Genomic DNA, 22946 nt, shown 5'->3' with positions numbered 1-22946 from the left:
TAGCACCATCACTAACACACTATGTAGCACCATCACTAACTCACTATGTAGCACCATCACTAACTCACTATGTAGCACCATCACTAACACACTGTACAGCACCATCACTAACACACTGTACAGCACCATCACTAACACACTGTGTAGCACCATCACTAACACACTGTACAGCACCATCACTAACACACTGTACAGCACCATCACTAACACACTGTGTAGCACCATCACTAACTCACTATGTAGCACCATCACTAACACACTATGTAGCACCATCACTAACACACTATGTAGCACCATCACTAACACACTGTACAGCACCATCACTAACACACTATGTAGCACCATCACTAACACACTATGTAGCACCATCACTAACACACTGTACAGCACCATCACTGTAGCACCATCACTATGTAGCACCATCACTCACTATGTAGCACCATCACTAACACTCTGTTCTGCACAATCACTAACACACTGTACAGCACCATCACTAACACACTGTTTAGCACCATCACTAACACACTTTTTAGCACCATCACTAACACACTTTGTAGCACCATCACTAACACACTACAGCACCATCACTAACACACTGTAGTCACAGCACCATCACTAACACACTGTACAGCACCATCACTAACACACTGTGTAGCACCATCACTAACACACTGTACAGCACCATCACTAACACACTACAGCACCATCACTAACACACTGTAGTAACATCACAGCACCATCACTAACACACTGTACAGCACCATCACTACAGCACCATCACTAACACACTGTGTAGCACCATCACTAACACACTGTACAGCACCATCACTAACACACTGTACAGCACCATCACTAACACACTGTGTAGCACCATCACTAACACACTGTACAGCACCATCACTAACACACTGTACAGCACCATCACTAACACACTGTGTAGCACCATCACTAACACACTGTACAGCACCATCACTAACACACTGTACAGCACCATCACTAACACACTGTACAGCACCATCACTAACTCACTATGTAGCACCATCACTAACACACTGTACAGCACCATCACTAACACACTGTACAGCACCATCACTAACACACTGTACAGCACCATCACTAACACACTGTGTAGCACCATCACTAACACACTGTACAGCACCATCACTAACACACTGTACAGCACCATCACTAACACACTGTACAGCACCATCACTAACACACTATGTAGCACCATCACTAACACACTGTACAGCACCATCACTAACACACTGTACAGCACCATCACTAACACACTGTGTAGCACCATCACTAACACACTGTACAGCACCATCACTAACACACTGTACAGCACCATCACTAACACACTGTGTAGCACCATCACTAACACACTATGTAGCACCATCACTAACACACTATGTAGCACCATCACTAACACACTGTACAGCACCATCACTAACACACTGTACAGCACCATCACTAACACACTGTGTAGCACCATCACTAACTCACTTTACAGCACCATCACTAACACACTGTACAGCACCATCACTAACACACTGTACAGCACCATCACTAACACACTGTGTAGCACCATCACTAACACACTGTACAGCACCATCACTAACTCACAGCACCATCACTAACACACTATGTAGCACCATCACTAACACACTGTACAGCACCATCACTAACACACTATGTAGCACCATCACTAACACACTGTACAGCACCATCACTAACACACTATGTAGCACCATCACTAACACACTATGTAGCACCATCACTAACACACTATGTAGCACCATCACTAACACACTGTACAGCACCATCACTAACACACTATGTAGCACCATCACTAACACACTGTACAGCACCATCACTAACACACTATGTAGCACCATCACTAACTCACTATGTAGCACCATCACTAACACACTGTACAGCACCATCACTAACACACTGTACAGCACCATCACTAACACACTGTACAGCACCATCACTAACACACTGTGTAGCACCATCACTAACACACTGTACAGCACCATCACTAACACACTGTACAGCACCATCACTAACTCACTATGTAGCACCATCACTAACACACTATGTAGCACCATCACTAACACACTATGTAGCACCATCACTAACTCACTATGTAGCACCATCACTAACACACTATGTAGCACCATCACTAACACACTGTACAGCACCATCACTAACACACTATGTAGCACCATCACTAACACACTATGTAGCACCATCACTAACACACTATGTAGCACCATCACTAACACACTATGTAGCACCATCACTAACACACTATGTAGCACCATCACTAACACACTATGTAGCACCATCACTAACACACTATGTAGCACCATCACTAACACACTATGTAGCACCATCACTAACACACTATGTAGCACCATCACTAACACACTATGTAGCACCATCACTAACTCACTATGTAGCACCATCACTAACACACTATGTAGCACCATCACTAACACACTGTGTAGCACCATCACTAACTCACTATGTAGCACCATCACTAACACACTATGTAGCACCATCACTAACACACTATGTAGCACCATCACTAACACACTGTGTACCATCACTAGCACACTGTACAGCACCATCACTAACACACTGTGCAGCACCATCACTAACACACTGTGTAGCACCATCACTAGCACACTGTGTAGCTCCATCACTAACACACTGTGCAACACCATCACCGACACACTGTGTAGCACCATCACTAACACACTGTGCAACACCATCACCGACACACTGTGTAGCACCATCACTAACACACTGTGCAACACCATCACCGACACACTGTGTAGCACCATCACTAACACACTGTGCAACACCATCACCGACACACTGTGTAGCACCATCACTAACACACTGTGCAACACCATCACCGACACACTGTGTAGCACCATCACTAACACACTGTGCAACACCATCACCGACACACTGTGTAGCACCATCACTAACACACTGTGCAACACCATCACCGACACACTGTGTAGCACCATCACTAACGCATTATGTAATACCATCACTGACACACTATGCAGCACCATCACTAGCACACTGTGTAGCACCATCACTAACACACTGTGTGGCACCATCACTAACACACTGTGTGGCACCATCACTAACACACTGTGTGGCACCATCACTAACACACTGTGTACCATCACTAACACACTGTGTACCATCACTAACACACTGTGTACCATCACTAACACACTGTGTAGCACCATCACTAACACACTGTGTAGCTCCATCACTAACACACTGTGTACCATCACTAACACACTGTGTAGCACCATCACTAACACACTGTGTACCATCACTAGCACACTGTGTAGCTCCATCACTAACACACTGTGTACCATCACTAACACACTGTGTAGCTCCATCACTAACACACTGTGTAGCACCATCACTAACACACTGTGTACCATCACTAGCACACTGTGTAGCTCCATCACTAACACACTGTGCAACACCATCACCGACACACTGTGTAGCACCATCACTAACACACTGTGCAACACCATCACCGACACACTGTGTAGCACCATCACTAACACACTGTGTACCATCACTAGCACACTGTGTAGCTCCATCACTAACACACTGTGCAACACCATCACCGACACACTGTGTAGCACCATCACTAACACACTGTGCAACACCATCACCGACACACTGTGTAGCTCCATCACTAACACACTGTGCAACACCATCACCGACACACTGTGTAGCACCATCACTAACGCATTATGCAGTACCATCACTGACACACTATGCAGCACCATCACTAACACTAACATACTATGCAGCACCATCACTAACACTAACATACTATGCAGCACCATCACTCACTAAAACTGTAAAGTAAAAGGACACAAGTGCAACTAATGTGACATTTTATTGTGGCAACGTTTCCACAATAAAATGTCACATTAGTTGCACTTGTGTCCTTTTACTTTACATATTGTCGGTAATTTTACCAACATTATTACACTCACTAAAACTAACACTATGCAGCACCATCACTCACTAAAACTAACACTATGCAGCACCATCACTCACTAAAACTAACACTATGCAGCACCATCACTCACTAACACTAACACTATGCAGCACCATCACTCACTAACACTAACACTATGCAGCACCATCACTCACTAACACTATGCAGCACCATCACTCACTAAAACTAACACTATGCAGCACCATCACTCACTAACACTAACACTATGCAGCACCATCACTCACTAACACTAACACTATGCAGCACCATCACTCACTAACACTAACACTATGCAGCACCATCACTCACTATATTTCCAGTCTTCCTAATCTCAACAACTCTCTCCGTTCCTTAAACCTCAAAGTTACTTTTCGCCAAATTAACACCTTTCGTAGTAATTTAGTTCGTACCTCTCCCCCTGCTATAGATGCTCCTGGTGTCTAGCTTCTTTCATATTCCTCTTGTCCTCTTCAGTATTTCGGAGAAACTGGCCGTTCTCTTCCTGACAGACTCAAGGAGCACAAAAGTAGTGTTAGGCTTGCCGACACCAATAAAACTCTTTTCTGTCATGTTAGAGATCACAGTCATCCTATTGACTGGTCCTCTGCTAATACTGTCTACCTTACTTCTGACTTTCAGAGTCGCCGTCGTGTTGAATAGTCCCTTATACACAACTTTTCCTGTATGAATCATAGTCCTGTTTTTGTCTCTGGAGACGCCATTCTTTCTCGTTACATTGTCAAATGCTCCAAACTTCGAAACATCCTTGACTTAACCTGATCCTGTCTTCCTCCTCCTCCTCTCCCTGTCTCTTCTCTTTTCCTATTTTTTGCTTTCTTTGTTTTCCTTTCTTCTGCCTGGGGTGCTCTGTTCTTGTTTTCCCCCCGTATTTTTGGTCCTACCCCTTTTGGGCCTTAGCTCTCCTGCGGTGCTCTTTTTCCCTGCCCTTTTATTGATTCCAATGCTACTGCTACTACTACTGCTACTACTACTACTACTACTACTACTACTACCACCCCTACTACTTGTGCCACTGCTTTTACTTTTGCCTCCCTTCCCCCTTCCCTCCCTCTTTCCATCTCTTCTCTCACTAAAACTACTACTATTACGACTTCCACCACCTGTCTTACCACTACTACTACTACTTCTCCCTTCCCTTGGTCCCGTCCCTGATGGTCCAAGTCGGACCGAAACGTCGTCGTAAGCTCCTCTCTATGTGCGGGTTATTGTGTATTAACAACAACACTATAACTCTATACAACACCATCACTCACGATGACACTAACACACTATGCAGCACCACCACTAATACACTCTGCATCACCACCACTAACACACTGTGCATCACCATCACTAACAAACTATGCAGCACCATCATTAACACACTATTCAGCACCACTAACACATGCAGCACCATCACTAACACACTATGCAGCAAAACACTATACATCACTATCACTAACACACTATGCAGCACCACCACTAACACACTATACAGCACCACTAACACTGCAGCACCATCACTAACACACTATGCAACACCATCACTAACACACTATGCAGCACCATCACTAACACACTATGCAGCACCACTAACAAACACTATGCAGTACCACCACTAACACACTATGCAGCACTACCACTAACTATGCAGCACCACCACTAACACTGCAGCACCATCACTAACTATGCAGCACCATCACTAACACTATGCAGCACCACTAACAAACACTATGCAGCACCACCGCTAACACACTATGCAGCACCATCACACTTAACAGCCCTCGACATATTTACGGGAGTCGCCATTTCCATTTATCTACAAGTAAAATAGGCAAGTGTTGCTGATCACTCGTTAAGGTTGAATTTAATTACCGAACCATCGTCTAATTTGCATATAAAGCGAGGGCAAAGGACGGTAGTATACCAGCGAGGGTTTTAAGGGTCAAGGAACGAAGGCATTAGTATGACTTTCGGCCTTCAAGCCTCCGTAATTCTTCTGTGTTCATATGTGTTGTTTGATGGAGTCTTCACACAGACAGGTGAGCCTATATTGTGCCAGGGATACTAACTGCCTGAGCTTACCTGGTGCCAGGAATACTAACTGCGTGAGCTTACCTGGTGCCAGGGATACTAATTGCCTAGGTCTACGTAGTCCCAGGGATACTAACTGCCTGGGGTTGCGTAGTGCCAGGGTTACAGAGCCTAGATAGTTCCAGGGACGGTATCTTAACAATACTCACCTAGTTGTGGTTGCGGGGGTCGAGTCACAGCTCCTGGCCCCTCCTCTTCACCTGGCCGCTACCCGGTCACTCTTCCCGCTCCATGAGCTTTATCATACCTCTTCTTAAAGCTATGTATGGATCCTGCCTCCACTACATCACTACCCAGGCTATTTCACTTCCTGACAACTCTGTGACTGAAGAAATACTTCCTAACGTCCCTGTGGTTCATCTGAGTCTTCAGCTTCCAACTGTGACCCCTCGTTGCTGTGTCCCATCTCTGGAACATCCTGTCTCTGTCCATTTTGTCTATACCTCTCAGTGTTTTATATGTCGTTATCACATACCCCCTAACTCTCCTGTCTTCCAATGTCGTCAGGTCGATTTCCCTTAACCTCTCCTCGTAGGACATACCCCTTAGCTCTGGGACCAGTCTTGTTGCAAACCTCTGCACTTTCTCTAGTTTCCTTACATGCTTGGCTAGGTGTGGGTTCCAAACTGGCGCTGCATATTCCAATATGGACCTAACGTACACAGTGTACAGGGTCCTGAATGACTCCTGATTTAGATGTCGGAATGCTGTTCTTAGGTTTGCCAGGCGCCCGTATGCTGCAGTGTGTGTGTGTGTGTGTGTGTGTGTGTGTGTGTGTGTGTGTGTGTGTGTGTGTGTGTGTGTGTGTGTGTGTGTGTGTGTGTGTGTCTGTATGTTTGTGTGTGTTTGTGAATGTGCGTGTATGCACGCGCGGGTGTATGTGTATGTGTGTGTGAACTTCCATTTGTTATAGCGAGGGCTGTGTTATGTAATTCTGTTACCCTGGAGACGAGAGTGCACTCACACACACACACACACACACACACACACACACACACACACACACACACACACACACACACACACACACACATAGGGGACATGATAACGACATATAAAATACTGAGAGGAATTGACAAGGTGGACAGAGACAGGATGTTCCAGAGATGGGACACAGCAACGAGGGGTCACAGTTGGAAGCTGAAGACTCGGATGAACCACAGGGATGTTAGGAAATATTTCTTCAGTCACAGAGTAATCAGGAAGTGGAATTGTTTGGGAAGCGATGTAGTGGAGGCCGGATCCATTCATAGCTTTAAGCAGAGGTATGATAAAGCTCATGGTGACCCAGTAGAGTGACCCAGTAGAGGCCAGTGAAGAGCGGGGCCAGGAATCGACCCCTGCAACCACACCTAGGTGAGTACAGACACACACACACACACACACACACAAGCTTCATAAAGTCGTGCAAACCGAATAAGCTTCTCCCAGGAGTCAGCTTCAGAAGACGAGACTTTGAGAGTTTGTGAGTATAATGTGGAGAACAGGACACCAACTGTGTTGGATCCCGTCGACTCTAATCACATTACCCTTTTGCCAAACAAAAAAAAAAACGAAAAAAAAAATGAAAAGAACAGAAATAAAAGTATATAAAAAAACAAGCGAGGAAATTAGAGTGCGATTCTTTGGTAAAATTAAACTGGCAACATACTAAATTAAAGGCATCTGTGGTGATCAGATCTAATCACGAGGGAGGGAGAGAGAGGGAGAGGGAGGGAGGGAGAGAGGTAGAGAGAGAGGGAGGGAGGGGAAACTTGTTGATACACAACAACAGCCACTGAGCCTGGGATGCTTAAATTTCGATTAGCACAGTATCCCATCCAGACTCAGACTAATTTACTGCTGTACCCCCTGAGGTACGATAATTCTGGTAGGTGTTCTAGACAAGAGGTAAACACCTGGGACTCATCCATACACGCACGCACACCAACTCATTAATCTGATGGAATGTTTAGCACCTCGGAGAGTCTCCTTCTAGTTTTAAGAGAGGCTTGGGATCATAAGTTAATGGATGAACATATTTCCATGTCAATCTCCGGCTGTGTAGGCTCACGAAGAATGCTTTCTAATGTATTTTTCTCCCCCGTTTCCCTTCTTTGTGTATGTAATGATCTCTGCTCTCTCTTTTATATAGTCACCTCAGCTTTTAATACGGTGATGGTTGTGTTGCAGGGGGTAACACAGGTGGAGGTGTTGCTCAACACAGTGCAACATTACGCTTGGCTGCACCACAACACCGACCTTGTTGCTCGTTGGTTTGGGGAAAATCACTCAATCTTGTGGCTGGGGATGTGCCACCACCATCACAGAACCGCTCTTAATTTTCCTTAAAAAAATCTAATTGAATAAATGGGTTTTAATGGCCGGCATCCTTTTTAACTCGTACAAATGAGGCATAAGCGATTTCCCAGGGCGAAATTAATTGCAATCAGGGGGGTGGTAAAACTGCGCACGATAGGTCGTGGTACAGCGTCTTGGTGGCGGACCCATCACGGATGCCAACCTAACCACCTTCCACATTATTCAAAAAGCTTTTTTTTATATAATCTTCTTTTTTTTTATCCGGGCGAGTCATATCGCGATTCGTCGGTGACAAATACGTTCTCGGGAGTGTCCTTGAGGCAGCCGAGTTGATTACTCCGAAATGTCTCTCTCCGTGCACAAGTGGGAAGTTTTGCATTGATCGAGGCAGCAGGTACGGAGGCTTGGCAACTCCGCCGGTGGATATAACAGCTCCGGTAGGTGTAAATCAAGTCGCACTTAGTCGAGTATTAATCCAGAGTGGGGGATTCAATCCTGTGTGAAAGCTCTTGGAAGGAAGTTAATGATGGGTGCCATTTTTCCCCCCCCCCTCTCCTCTCCCTTCCCCTCCCCCACCCAACCCATCGTCAGTGCACTTTCTCTATAGCAGCTGATTTCTAAGCTTTTACAGATTTACATAATCTCCGAAGTTCCCCATCTGAAGCAATGTTTGTTTTCTGTGCCTGACTTTCTAGATGGTGATGCTGAATGCACTTTTATCAATGAGGAAGTCTGCTTTAATGAAGGTTGCGAGAGCAGATCAATACCAGGATACCGATTACCCACTCTATCAATCTTGTGGCGAGATGGAAGAAAAAAGAGAGGGAAGGAGGGAGGGAAGGAAGGAGCGACGGAGGGAAGGGGGGACGGAGGGAAGGAGGCACGGAAGGAAGGAGGGACGGAGAGACAGAGGGAAGGCGGGAAAGAAAATGGGAGAGATTCGTCAATCACTTTAACCAAAATCTGAAGCGAACCTTAATGTTAAGCAATGTGTGTTGCAACAAAGGGCTATTTGTCGAGTGTTCCCGGATCTTCTTGTTTCTCCTCACACCCCTTTCCTTCATCTCTCTCTCTCTCTCTCTCTCTCTCTCTCTCTCTCTCTCTCTCTCTCTTGCCTCACACATCCACAACCCTCGGCCACCGTCCACACCAATAAGATTTTCCCCTCTGATAAGTAGGTGGTCACGCACTCACTCCAATGGTGAGACCAGAAAAGCGGTCGACTTTTTGTTGTGTGAGTGTGAAGCCGAGTTCCGTGGCTACTTGCCCTTTGTAAACACCAACGTTCGCACTCAACACTTTACAATATCTTTTGTTAGCGCAAAATATTCATTTCCACTTTATCTTCCACAATAACGAAATATCCAGGGGACCCGTAATGGAAATAATTCAACATTGTTTGACTTTATTGAGTTAGCCTATGTAAGGTCTACATAATGCACTCTTTGTGTGTGCACACATTTGTGCGTGCACACATTTGTGCGTGCACACATTTGTGCGTGCACACATTTGTTTGCTTTCAAGAGTATTATGGAAGAGAAATTATTTGTATTTTTTTTCAGATATTTTACATTTCCTCTTCAGCCTAAAAGATCCCGTGAAAACGAAGAAAAGGCAGCCTACAGGCTCTTTTCCCTGGAGGGTTAGTAACCCAGGATAACCCAAGGTCAGTGTGGCTTATTTCCATTGGGGTTCCTTGATCCACTTCTCCAGGAGGCGACCCATAACACGCGACTAACACCGATGTACCTGTTTGTCGCTAGGTGACTAGGGGCAGAAGTTGTGTTTGGAGACTTGTCCAGACGTCTCGCCCCCGCCCAGGATTGAACCCGGGTCCTTCAGTTGCGAGTCGACCGTGCTACCGAGATTCACTATGTGACATTGTATATAGTGACACAGTGACACTGAACTCGAGTGATATTTATAATGGTAACACTAAGACATTTGCTTCACTGAGAGTATTACTCAGACATTTTACAGGAAAATTCAGCCGTTTACACTGTAGATCAGCCATTTACACGGTAGTTCAGCCATTTAGAGTGCAAGTCACTGGTGTGAAGAAATACAGATAGATAGGTAACTTGGATAACTTAGTGTTATCTTAACAGAAATCCGTATGATAATTTTCTAAGTTTCCTCCACCTCTTCCCATTTTCTACGTGCGTTGATGTATTTACTGGGGGTCACTCAAGCCTTGCTCCATTACACGCGCGGTTCCCGTCTCCTGGGTTAGTGGGGTCCTTACTGATGCTTAGTAATGAGGACAGTGTCGTCTACCTGGTAATAGTGTTTCCACCTGGAAGCCTCCACCACCCTTCATCTGGAAGCTACAGCTGGAAATCTCCACCACACTCCACTTGAACGCCACCACGATTCGCTGATAGATTCCTCACTCGTCCGATCAACTCTTTAATGTATCCGTCAGTTTTATGCCGTCACTGTTGCATTTACTGGGCACTAGTGTTTATGTATATATTATCGTTTGTTTATAAATTAAGGAAAATATAGGAGGAAAACTGAATGGGTATAGCAACGAGAAAGGTTTAACGATACCGGCTCCCGGACATTTCGCCGACGGACATTTCACGGAACGGACATATGGCCGAACTGGCATTCATCACAGCATATTTCCCAAACATTAGAAAGAATAAAAATAAACAAAATTAAGAAGGTCATAAAATAACAAACCTAACCTAACCAAATTATCAGTTTGGCTAATTGTCCTTCGATCAAATGTCTGTCGGCCAAGTGTCCGACGGTACATCTGGTGACTGGTTCCCCTAGCAATAGTTACTCCAGTTCTACTGAAGCAAAACTTGTGAAGCTGTTGTAGCTGGTTAATCCTGAGTGGAATGCTCATTCCAACCTCACATTCCTCAGCTAGTTACTTGCCTGCGCATCTAAACAAGAATATAAACAAATAAGTCAGACCTTAACATACTACTTACTGTTCTTGGTTTTTGCTTATATATATATATATATATATATATATATATATATATATATATATATATATATATATATATATATATATATATATATATTCTGTTCAAACGTCATTTAAGTTAGGTCTGAAGGGGGAAAAAAGGTCACAGTACCGAGGGTGGAACTTCGCACTGAGGAGAGGAACCATAAGACGATGGTTTGGTCCATCCTGGACCACTGTTAGCTTGGACTTGACGATGGTCCAGCACGGAGCGAAACGTCATCGAAAGATTCCTATCCTAAATGCGGGTTTGTTTAGGTGAACAGGTTAGGTTAGGTTAGGTTAGGTCAGGTCAGGTCAGGTCAGGTCAGATACATCACCTTTAATTTTTTATAGGAATCTCCGGAAGTAGGGCCAATGTGACAGCAGTACAATCACCGGATAATAGCCTTTATGATGCTATAAAATACGTACGTTATTGCATCTGAATAAACAGGAGATAAGTGAAGTTTTTAACCTATCCGATAGTACATGTATGTTGAAATTACCATCTGTAACGAGTAACTAACTGACGAGTCTGAGGAGGGTCTGGAAATACATGGAAATAAGACCACCTTACTGCATAGACTTTATACCATCTGGTCTACAGCACCTGGTATACAGCACCTGGTCTACAGCACTGGTTTACAGCACCTGGTCTACAGCACCTGGTATACAGCACCGGGTGTACAGCATCTGGTCTATGAGAGACAGTGAACTGCCTCAAGATAATTAACTGTAAAACACTCATACAAAACTCAGAATCCCACAAGAAATATAAAAAACTTATCGAACGCATCCTTTAATTCAGTCACTGTAACAGCCAAGGTAGAAGTAATAATAGCAGAAGAAAAATGATAAAATTGAAGAGTATTATGGTACATGGAGAAGCGCTAAAATCCTTGAGAAAAGGAAGTTGTGTGTGTGTGTGTGTGTGTGTGTGTGTGTGTGTGTGTGTGTGTGTGTGTGTGTGTGTGTGTGTGTGTGTGTGTGTGTGTGTGTGTATGTGTGTGTGTGTGTGTGTATGTGTGTGTGTCACTACTGTGTAAATTTGGCACAGTAGTGCCAATCCTACCGTAGCCAAGGCATCAACACACCGAATTTTCTTTCTTAGGACTACACCGTTCTTTAGGGCAGACGATAGAGAGACAGACATTAAACGGGCAAGGGAGGTGGTCAAAAGGGAAGAATAAGGGGTAAGGCGTAAGGGGGATGACAGAAGAGAAGGTAAGGAAAGGAGACGGGTGAGCAGTAGATGACATGGTTAGGTAAGTGAGAGAGCCAGGCCATCCCCAGTCAGGGTATTGATCATAGACGTGTCTGTAGTGATTCCTGATGCATCCTCCTGTATGAGCAGGTGTGAAAGAGAGAGAGAGAGAGAGAGAGAGAGAGAGAGAGAGAGAGAGAGAGAGAGAGTGAATGTGTGTTTATATTTTACATTGCAGGTGGGTTCCACGCCAGTGCTGTATATTCGAGGACCGTCCTAATGTTTGTTGTGTACAGAGTTTTCAATGATTCCTTTTTCAGATTGGAAATCATGCTTAAAGTAGCGCGTCTAGCATATACCCAAGATAATTGTTTGTGTGTGTGTGTGTGTGTGTGTGTGTGTGTTTGTTCTATGTAAGCGCTCATGCTCGAGTTAAAGGTCCTGTGAAGACAGAAAAGTTTGGGGCCCAGAAGGCATAAATAGCGAATACTGGGGGCCCGATAAGCTTAAATGGCAAAAATTGCTGGCCCAGATTCAAGGATGGCAAGAACCGGGGGTCCAGGATCAAGGATGGCAAGAATTCGGGTCCCGGGAGACAGGAATGGCTAGAATTCGGGGCCCGGAAAGCTAATAATCAGTAGACGTGAATCAAACCTTATTACCTCCCAGTGATTGGACGAACGCTGTAATTTTAGCGCTTCCCCGCGAATATAACGAAAATATTGATAATCAGACCTGCAAGTAATCAACCAGGAAGAGCGGTGTGTGTGGTATGTGATGGTTGACCCAGTCTGAGACCGGAGAAGCGGAGGCGATGGTCCAGAAATCTATCGCTATATGATGGGGAAAGGAATGGAAATGAATGAAAACGAATGCGTTTAACTGGGACACTTTAAAGAAAAAAACGGCACAATACTGTGACTGGAACAATACACAAATTACCCGCTTATATGTACTGTCTCCCTCACTCTTTTGTGTTAGTGTGGCTTTGTATATGGTCCAAGTCGGACCGAAACGTTGTCGTAAGGTTCTCTCTCCTATGTGTGGGTTATTTGTGTGTTGGGATACCTTTATTGAAGAGGTTTCAATCAATGGACCTTGATCACTACGAATACAAGCTCCTGAAGTGATGAAGGTGCAAGGGCCTGGAGGTTATTCCGGGGATCAAAGCCCCCGCGCCCCGGTCCATGACAAGGCCTCCCGCCTAGAAGTCTTCAGTAAAGTTGTCCAACTGAAATACAATCATGTACATTTCCCTCCCACTGTCTGGTGTGTATAGTTCTGTATACCTCATCTTCAATTGTCTTCGCATTATTTGAAAACGATTCGCCAACCAACGGCTTTTTTAATTCAATACAAGAGATGATATACGAAGACAGGAGAAGATGAGACGCTGCTGCACCTCGACTCACTCGTGTGTATAGGAGACCAACTTCCTGCCTATGATTCAGATTCATCAACACTTAGTCGCACTCATTACTAACCTTACTACATATCCCTATGTCTCTACACATCGACATCACCAATGACGCGCTGAGAGATAGGAGTGGGGTGAGGGGTAAGGGGGAGGGAGGGGGTAGGGAAGAGGACTATATCTGACATACCTATCGCTAACTTCAGTGTAAAATCACATGTAGGGTGCCTACTAAACACCCGTGACAACACACGAGGAACACACACAACATCAACACAGTGCCATGCAGAGTTGTACTCACCGGAGTCCTCCCTCTTCCTCTTGTTGATATTGCCGTTGGGATCTGTGTGGGCCTGGATGCCCAGGATGCCGTTGATGGAGTAGGAGCCGGGGCGCTGGAGGGCGGTCTCGTGTGGCGCCGGTGGAGCATGGGCAATGACGGAGGTCGCTTGAGACACAGGTGACATCGTGCCTGGTAGACCGTGCTTCGCCTTCTCCGCCGCCTTGTTGCGCACGATTCTGTGGGCACGGCGATGGTAGGCGATTACTAGGCAATACTGGTATCTAAATGGCAATACTGCTAGTGGTTACAGGGCCATACTGATAGCTATAGGCAATAATGGTGGTTACAGGGCGATACTGATAAGTATAGAAAATATTGATGGTGGTTACAGAGCGATACTGATAGCTATAGGCAATATTGGTGGTGAGTATAGGGCGATACTGATGGCTATAGACAATACTGGTGGTAGTTACTGGGCGATATTAATAGCTATAGGTAATATTGATGGTGGTTACAGAGCGATATTAATCGGTATACGGAGATACTAATAGTGGTTACAGGAAAATATTGGTACTAGCTATAGCTAGATAATGGTACTGATTATAGGTTGATACTGGTACTGGTTATAGATACTGGCACTAGCTATATGAAGATACTGGTATTGGCTATAGGAAGATACTGGTACTGGCTATATGGAGATACTGGTACTGGCTATATGGAGATACTGGTACTGGCTATATGGAGATACTGGTACTGGCTATATGGAGATACTGGTACTGGCTATATGGAGATACTGGTACTGGCTATATGGAGATACTGGTACTGGCTATAGGAAGATACTGGTACTGGCTATAGGAAGATACTGGTACTGGCTATAGGAAGATACTGGTACTGGCTATATGGAGATACTGGTACTGGCTATAGGAAGATATTGGTACTGGCTATAGGAAGATGCTGGTACTGGCTATAAGAAGATACTGGTACTGGCTATAGGTAGATGCTGGTACTGGCTATAGGGAGATACTGGTACTTGCTATAGGGAGATACTGGTACTTGCTATAGGGAGATACTGGTACTGGCTGCAGAGAGATATTGGTACTGGCTATAGGAAGATACTGGTACTGGCTATAGGGAGATACTGGTACTTGCTATAGGAAGATACTGGTACTGGCTATAGGGAGATACTGGTACTGGCTATAGGGAGATACTGGTACTGGCTATAGGAAGATATTGGTACTGGCTATAGGGAGATACTGGTACTGGCTATAGGAAGATACTGAACTGGCTATAGAAAGATACTGGTACTAGTTATAGGAAGATACTGGTACTGGCTATTGGCTATAAGGACATACTGGTACTGGGTATAGGAAGATACTGGTACTGGCTATATGGAGATACTGGTACTGGCTATAGGAAGATATTGGTGCTGACTATAGGAAGATATTGGTACTGGCTATAAGAAGATACTGGTACTGGCTATAAGATACTGGTACTGGCTATAGGAAGACACTGGTACTGACTATAGGGAGATACTGGTACTAGCTATAGGAAGATATTGGTACTGGCTATAGGAAGATATTGGTACTGGCTATAGGAAGATACTGGTACTGGCTATAGGAAGATACTGGTACTGGCTATAGGAAGATAATGGTACTGGCTATAGGGAGATACTGGTACTGGCTATAGGAAGATATTGGTAATGGCTATAGATACTGGTACTGGCTATGAGGAGATACTGGTACTGGCTATAGGGAGATACTAGCACTGGCTATAAGAAGATACAGGTACTGGCTACAGAGAGATATTGGTACTGGCTATAGGAAGGTACTGGTACTGGCTATAGGGAGATACTGGTACTGGCTATATGGAGATACTGGTACTGGCTATAGGGAGATAATGGTACTGGCTATAGGGAGATACTGGTACTGGCTATAGGAAGATACTGGTACTGGCTATAGGGAGATACTGGTACTGGATATAGGGAGGTACTGGTACTGGCTATAGGAAGATATTGGTACTGGCTATAGGGAGATAATGGTACTGGCTATAGGAAGATACTGGACTGGCTATAGGAAGATACTGGTACTGGCTATAGGAAGATACTGGTACTGGCTATAGGGAGGCACTGGTACTAGCTATATGGAGATACTGGTACTGGATATAGGGAGATACTGGTACTGGCTATAGGGAGATACTGGTACTGGCTATAGGGAGATACTGGTACTGGCTATAGGAAGGTACTGGTACTGGCTATAGGGAAATACTGATACTGGCTATAGGAAGATACTGGTACTGGCTATAGGGAGATACTGGTACTGGCTATAGGAAGATACTGGTACTGGCTATAGAGAGATACTGGTACTGGCTATAGGAAGATACTGGACTGGCTATAGGAAGATACTGGACTGGCTATAGGAAGATACTGGTACTGCCTATAGGAAGATACTGGTATTGTCTATAAAGATATACTGGTACTGGTGATAGGAAGATACAGGTACTGGCTACAGAGAGATATTGGTGCTGGCTGTAGGGAGATATTGGTACTAGCTACAGGAAGATGCTGGCACTGGTTGTAGGAAGATACTGGTACTAGCTATAGGGAGACGCTGGTACTGGCTATAGAGATATACTGCTACTTGCTATAGGGAAATACTGGTACTGGCTATAAGGAGATACTGGTACTGGCTATAAGAAGATACTGGTACTGGCTATAGGGAGATACTTGTACTGGCTATATTGAAGCTACTGGTACTGGCTATAGGGAGATACTGGTGCTGGTTGTAGGGAGATACTGGTGCTGGTTGTAGGGAGATAATGGTGCTGGTTTTAGGGAGATACTGGTACTAGTTATAGGTAGACCCTGGTATAGGTAAACACTGGTTATAGGTAGACACTGGTACTGGTATAGGTAAACACTGGTTATAGGTAGACACTAGTACTGGTTATACATAGTGCTGGTGGAGATTGGATGGTGGTTACAGCTACATGCTAGCGTAATTACGTGTATAACTAAATGGTTAGGGTACGGCTAGATGGTTGTTACTATCGCCTCTTGAGGTGGCACTGGTGTATATTTCCATCAATATTGTGTTATTCAGTGAGAGTGGACATGGCAGCCAACATTACCAGATACCGGCTCTTTATTAGAGCCGAGGAGGATTTCCGTTATTCATAATTGAGCTCTTCGTGTGTAGAATTTGGGACAGAGTAGCCATGTCTGGGCTGACAATAAAGTAATTGAGCCCAGAGGGCGTGTTATGACCTCAGTTATGATCCCAGACAGGGTGTTTTGAGTCCAGTTCCAAAGAAAGACAGGGAAAGGAGCAGGTACTATATAACCCACCGCCAAATGACATGGGACCAAGTCGGTAACATGATTACAGTGGTTATTACTACACACGAGTGTGCATCGCTTAATCCCTGTACATCATTTAGCTCAAGGGGTGATACAGGCTCGATCCTTCGTCAGCAATTACGCGACACACACACACACACACACACACACACACACACACACACACACACACACACACACACACACACACATACAAAAAAAAAAAACACAAGCGCGCGCGCGCTACCTAACTCTACTCACATAATTGCCATGAGGCCATCATATTAGTGATCGATGCCATGAATGGTGCTATGGTACTTGGCATAGTAGACTTGAGTCACGGTGGAAAACAGTAAGTGATTATCTGGAAGGTGGTGTGGAAATGGGCAAGGGCTGCGAGAGGGGTCCTGCAAGGATCAGGACTGGAACCGGTTCTATTCCTTGTATACGTCAGTGATATGACGAATATGAAGTTAAAGGTATACCTATTTGCTATGGTGCACATGAACCATGGTGGACTTGAACCATGGTGGACTTGAACCATGGTGAACTTGAACCATAGTGGACTTGAACCATGGTGGACTTGAACCATTGTGGTGAAAATGACAGACACGATGAACCTTAGACAGTGAGGAAACATGCATTGCAAAACTGAAAAGAAAATACGAAGGCTCCTCACACATCATAATGTTTGGATAAAGTGCTATAAACCCTGATGAGCAAAGGCTTAACCTCGACAAGTTAACAAACGCTTAATGCACTGAAAGTGTTTACTAGAACAACGTTTCGCTCACCAGTGAGTTTCAACAGGTGCATCAACCCACCCTTTGTGATGAACATAAATGAAAAGTTAGAAGTTTTTTAAAGATGAGGCTAGTATATTGTACACCCTTTAGCCATCCTGTGGACGGTAGTGGCTAGTATATTGTACACTCTTCAGCCATCCTGTGGACGGTAGTGGCTAGTATATTGTACACCCTTCAGCCATCCTGTGGACGGTAGTAGCTAGTATATTGTACACCCTTCAGCCATCCTGTGGACGGTAGTGGCTAGTATATTGTACACCCTTCAGCCATCCTGTGGACGGTAGTAGCTAGTATATTGTACACCCTTCAGCCATCCTGTGGACGGTAGTGGCTAGTATATTGTACACCCTTCAGCCATCCTGTGGACGGTAGTGGCTAGTATATTGTACACCCTTTAGCCATCCTGTGGACGGTAGTGGCTAGTATATTGTACACCCTTTAGCCATCCTGTGGACAGTAGTGGCTAGTATATTGTACACCCTTTAGCCATCCTGTGGACAGTAGTGGCTAGTATATTGTACACCCTTTAGCCATCCTGTGGACGGTAGTGGCTAGTATATTGTACACCCTTTAGCCATCCTGTGGACGGTAGTGGCTAGTATATTGTACACCCTTTAGCCATCCTGTGAACGGTAGTGGCTAGTATATTGTACACCCTTTAGCCATCCTGTGGACAGTAGTGGCTAGTATATTGTACACCCTTTAGCCATCCTGTGGACACCCTTTAGCCATCCTGTGGACAGTAGTGGCTAGTATATTGTACACCCTTTAGCCATCCTGTGGACAGTAGTGGCTAGTATATTGTACACCCTTCAGCCATCCTGTGGACGGTAGTGGCTAGTATATTGTGCACCCTTCAGCCATCCTGTGGACGGTAGTGGCTAGTATATTGTACACCCTTCAGCCATCCTGTGGACGGTAGTGGCTAGTATATTGTACACCCTTCAGCCATCCTGTGGACGGTAGTAGCTAGTATATTGTACACCCTTCAGCCATCCTGTGGACGGTAGTGGCTAGTATATTGTACACCCTTCAGCCATCCTGTGGACGGTAGTAGCTAGTATATTGTACACCCTTCAGCCATCCTGTGGACGGTAGTGGCTAGTATATTGTACACCCTTCAGCCATCCTGTGGACGGTAGTAGCTAGTATATTGTACACCCTTCAGCCATCCTGTGGACGGTAGTAGCTAGTATATTGTACACCCTTCAGCCATCCTGTGGACGGTAGTGGCTAGTATATTGTACACCCTTCAGCCATCCTGTGGACGGTAGTAGCTAGTATATTGTACACCCTTCAGCCATCCTGTGGACGGTAGTGGCTAGTATATTGTACACCCTTTAGCCATCCTGTGGACGGTAGTAGCTAGTATATTGTACACCCTTCAGCCATCCTGTGGACGGTAGTGGCTAGTATATTGTACACCCTTTAGCCATCCTGTGGACGGTAGTGGCTAGTATATTGTACACCCTTTAGCCATCCTGTGGACGGTAGTAGCTAGTATATTGTACACCCTTTAGCCATCCTGTGGACGGTAGTAGCTAGTATATTGTACACCCTTTAGCCATCCTGTGGACGGTAGTGGCTAGTATATTGTACACCCTTTAGCCATCCTGTGGACGGTAGTGGCTAGTATATTGTACACCCTTTAGCCATCCTGTGGACGGTAGTGGCTAGTATATTGTACACCCTGGCTAGTATATTTCAGCCATCCTGTGGACGGTAGTGGCTAGTATATTGTACACCCTTTAGCCATCCTGTGGACGGTAGTGGCTAGTATATTGTACACCCTTCAGCCATCCTGTGGACGGTAGTAGCTAGTATATTGTACACCCTTCAGCCATCCTGTGGACGGTAGTAGCTAGTATATTGTACACCCTTTAGCCATCCTGTGGACGGTAGTGGCTAGTATATTGTACACCCTTTAGCCATCCTGTGGACGGTAGTGGCTAGTATATTGTACACCCTTTAGCCATCCTGTGGACGGTAGTAGCTAGTATATTGTACACCCTTTAGCCATCCTGTGGACGGTAGTAGCTAGTATATTGTACACCCTTTAGCCATCATGTGGACGGTAGTAGCTAGTATATTGTACACCCTTTAGCCATCCTGTGGACGGTAGTGGCTAGTATATTGTACACCCTTTAGCCATCCTGTGAACGGTAGTGGCTAGTATAATAACAAAAAAGGCACAATACCGTGACTGGAGCGATACACAATTAACCCGCACATAAAAGAAAGAAGCTTACGACGACGTTTCGGTCCGACTTGGACCATTTACAAAGTCACACTAAACCGAAGTGGAGCAGAACGGCTATGTATAGGCAGGAAGAGATGGTGGTAGTAGTAGCAGTTGTAGAAGAATGGTATATAATACCGACAAGATGAAATTAAGACACATGCGCAACACCCGGGCATCTCTATCGTAGACGTTTCGCCATCCAGCCAGCCACTGGATGGCGAAACGTCCACAACAAAGACACCCAGACGCCGCACATGTGTCTTAATTTCATCAGTAGTAGTAGTAGTAGTAGTAGTAGTAGTAGTAGTAGTAGAAGAGGTAGCAGTAGTGGTAGTGGTAGAAGTGGGGAATAAGGATGACGAGCCAGTCAAATACAAAGGAAGGGGAGCACTGCAAGGGAGCTAGGTGCCCACAGAGGGAGAGCAAGCGCACAGAGGTGCGTGAAAGGGGAAGTGGTGAAATAAATGAAGAAGGAAGAGAAACACGAGACAGAAGAGAAAAAGACAACCCAGAGGAGAAAAAGGAAAGAGGAAAGGGGAAGAGGGAGAAGAAGAAAAAGAAAGAAAAAATGAGGAGTCAGGTTAAGTCACGGGTGTTCTGAAGTTTGGAGCATTTTACAATGTAGTGGGAGAGGAAGGCATCTACAGAGACGAAGCCAGGGCTAAGATTCATACAAGGAAAGTTGTGTATTAGAGAGGATTCAACTAGACGGCGACTGTTCGAGTTGGAAGTAGGGAAGACAGTTTTAGCAGAAGACCAGTCAATAGGATGGCTATGATCTCTGACGTGACAGAAAAGAGCATTGTTAGTGTCGGCAAGCCTAACACTATTTTTGTGCTCCCTAAGTCTGGTTAGTGTGACTTTGTAAATGGTCCAATTCGGACCGAAACGTCGTCGTAAGCTTCTCTCTTTTATGTGCGGGTTATTTGTGTAGTGGCTAGTGTACTGTACACCCTTTAGCCATCCTGTGGACGGTAGTGGCTAGTATATTGTACACCCTATATCCATCCTATGAACATTAGCTCAAAGAATACATCTGTCTCATCTGTTGCAAGTAAATGCAGGACATTTGCTTAATATATCTGGTATCTTATTTTCAGAAAAGTGAGGAACGACTTTTACCGAGAAAATGAAACAGAAAAGAGATCGGCACATCTCGATCCGAGATTAAACCGATGTCTACTTGAGAGTGTTTGATTTTACGGACCGAGATCTTACTGATATATAGTGGAACACCTGTAGTGGAACACCTGTAGCAATGGAAAATATTGAAAATATAACGGCTTCTGTGATATGTCAAGGTACCTCCTTACTGAAGATATGATATTGGATGTATTAAAAGCAAATATTCTAAATCTGCTGAGACAGATAAGGCAAATCGTGTATATACATCCAGATGTACTCCTTTTAACCCTTTTCGGGCTAGTTCCTAGGCCTTTTCGGGCCTAGTTCCTAGGCTTTTTGTGAATCCATGTGTTCTTGCTCTACCGTCCATAGGATGGATGTGGGGTGCACAATAAACTAGCCATTTCGGCGGCAAACTCTAATAAGAACATTAAACCGGGTTTATTCATTTAGCTTTGTAGCTGAATGGAACAAGCCGGCAAATAGCGTTATTAGAACTGATACCTTGGTTATGGCTGGATGGTTCAGCTAGGCAGATCGAATCCCGGTACTCCATAAACAAAAATATTTTCACTTTCACACGCACACGCACGCACGCGCGAGTACACAGACACACAGACACACAGACACACACACACACACACACACACACACACACATTAAGTCAGTGGTCGTCCCATACAAGAGAAACTACAGGGGTGAGCACAGTGCCTCTGTCCTGAGCACGCACTGCACCTCCCCTTGTTTTACAACGTAAACACGCTCCCGTACGCTCACGCATCCACGCCCGCACGTTCACGGACCCACGCCCGCTCCGCTGATCGGGTTTCACGCACTCGAATTAATATCAGTGTTGGAATCGATTACGAAGAGCGGTGTGTGCACCCCGCCCTTACAATTACCAGTGTCAACAGTGAGCTGACACGCTGAGATAAGCGAACACACCCAGCAACCATTCTGCCATGACAAACATACACAGCCATCATTCTGTCGTGACAAACATACTCAACCACCATTCTGTTGTCACAGAGTCAGCAGAGTCACTGAGGAGTCAGCAGAATCTCTCACTGAAGAGTCAGCAGAATCTCTCGCTGAAGAGTCAGCAGAATCACTCA

The 22946-nt window shown here is 45.0% G+C and overlaps 1 protein-coding gene across 14 annotated transcripts in view; it reads right to left on the bottom strand.

Annotated features, from left to right (window-relative positions):
* The window catches only part of LOC128684792 (paired box protein Pax-5-like), a 463405-nt gene that overhangs the window by 64408 nt on the left and 376051 nt on the right, over positions 1-22946 (bottom strand). For all 14 annotated transcript variants that reach the window (XM_070101246.1, XM_070101285.1, XM_070101288.1 and 11 more), the window contains one exon: positions 14343-14560. In XM_070101246.1, the coding sequence (XP_069957347.1) occupies positions 14343-14560 (218 nt within the window). The remainder of the gene's footprint in view (positions 1-14342; positions 14561-22946) is intronic.

Source organism: Cherax quadricarinatus, chromosome 5 (assembly GCF_038502225.1).
Source record: "Cherax quadricarinatus isolate ZL_2023a chromosome 5, ASM3850222v1, whole genome shotgun sequence".
In the NCBI taxonomy this organism is placed as follows: domain Eukaryota; kingdom Metazoa; phylum Arthropoda; class Malacostraca; order Decapoda; family Parastacidae; genus Cherax; species Cherax quadricarinatus.
Note: the sequence above shows the minus strand (reverse complement) of the source record. Positions and strands in the feature narration are given on the sequence as shown.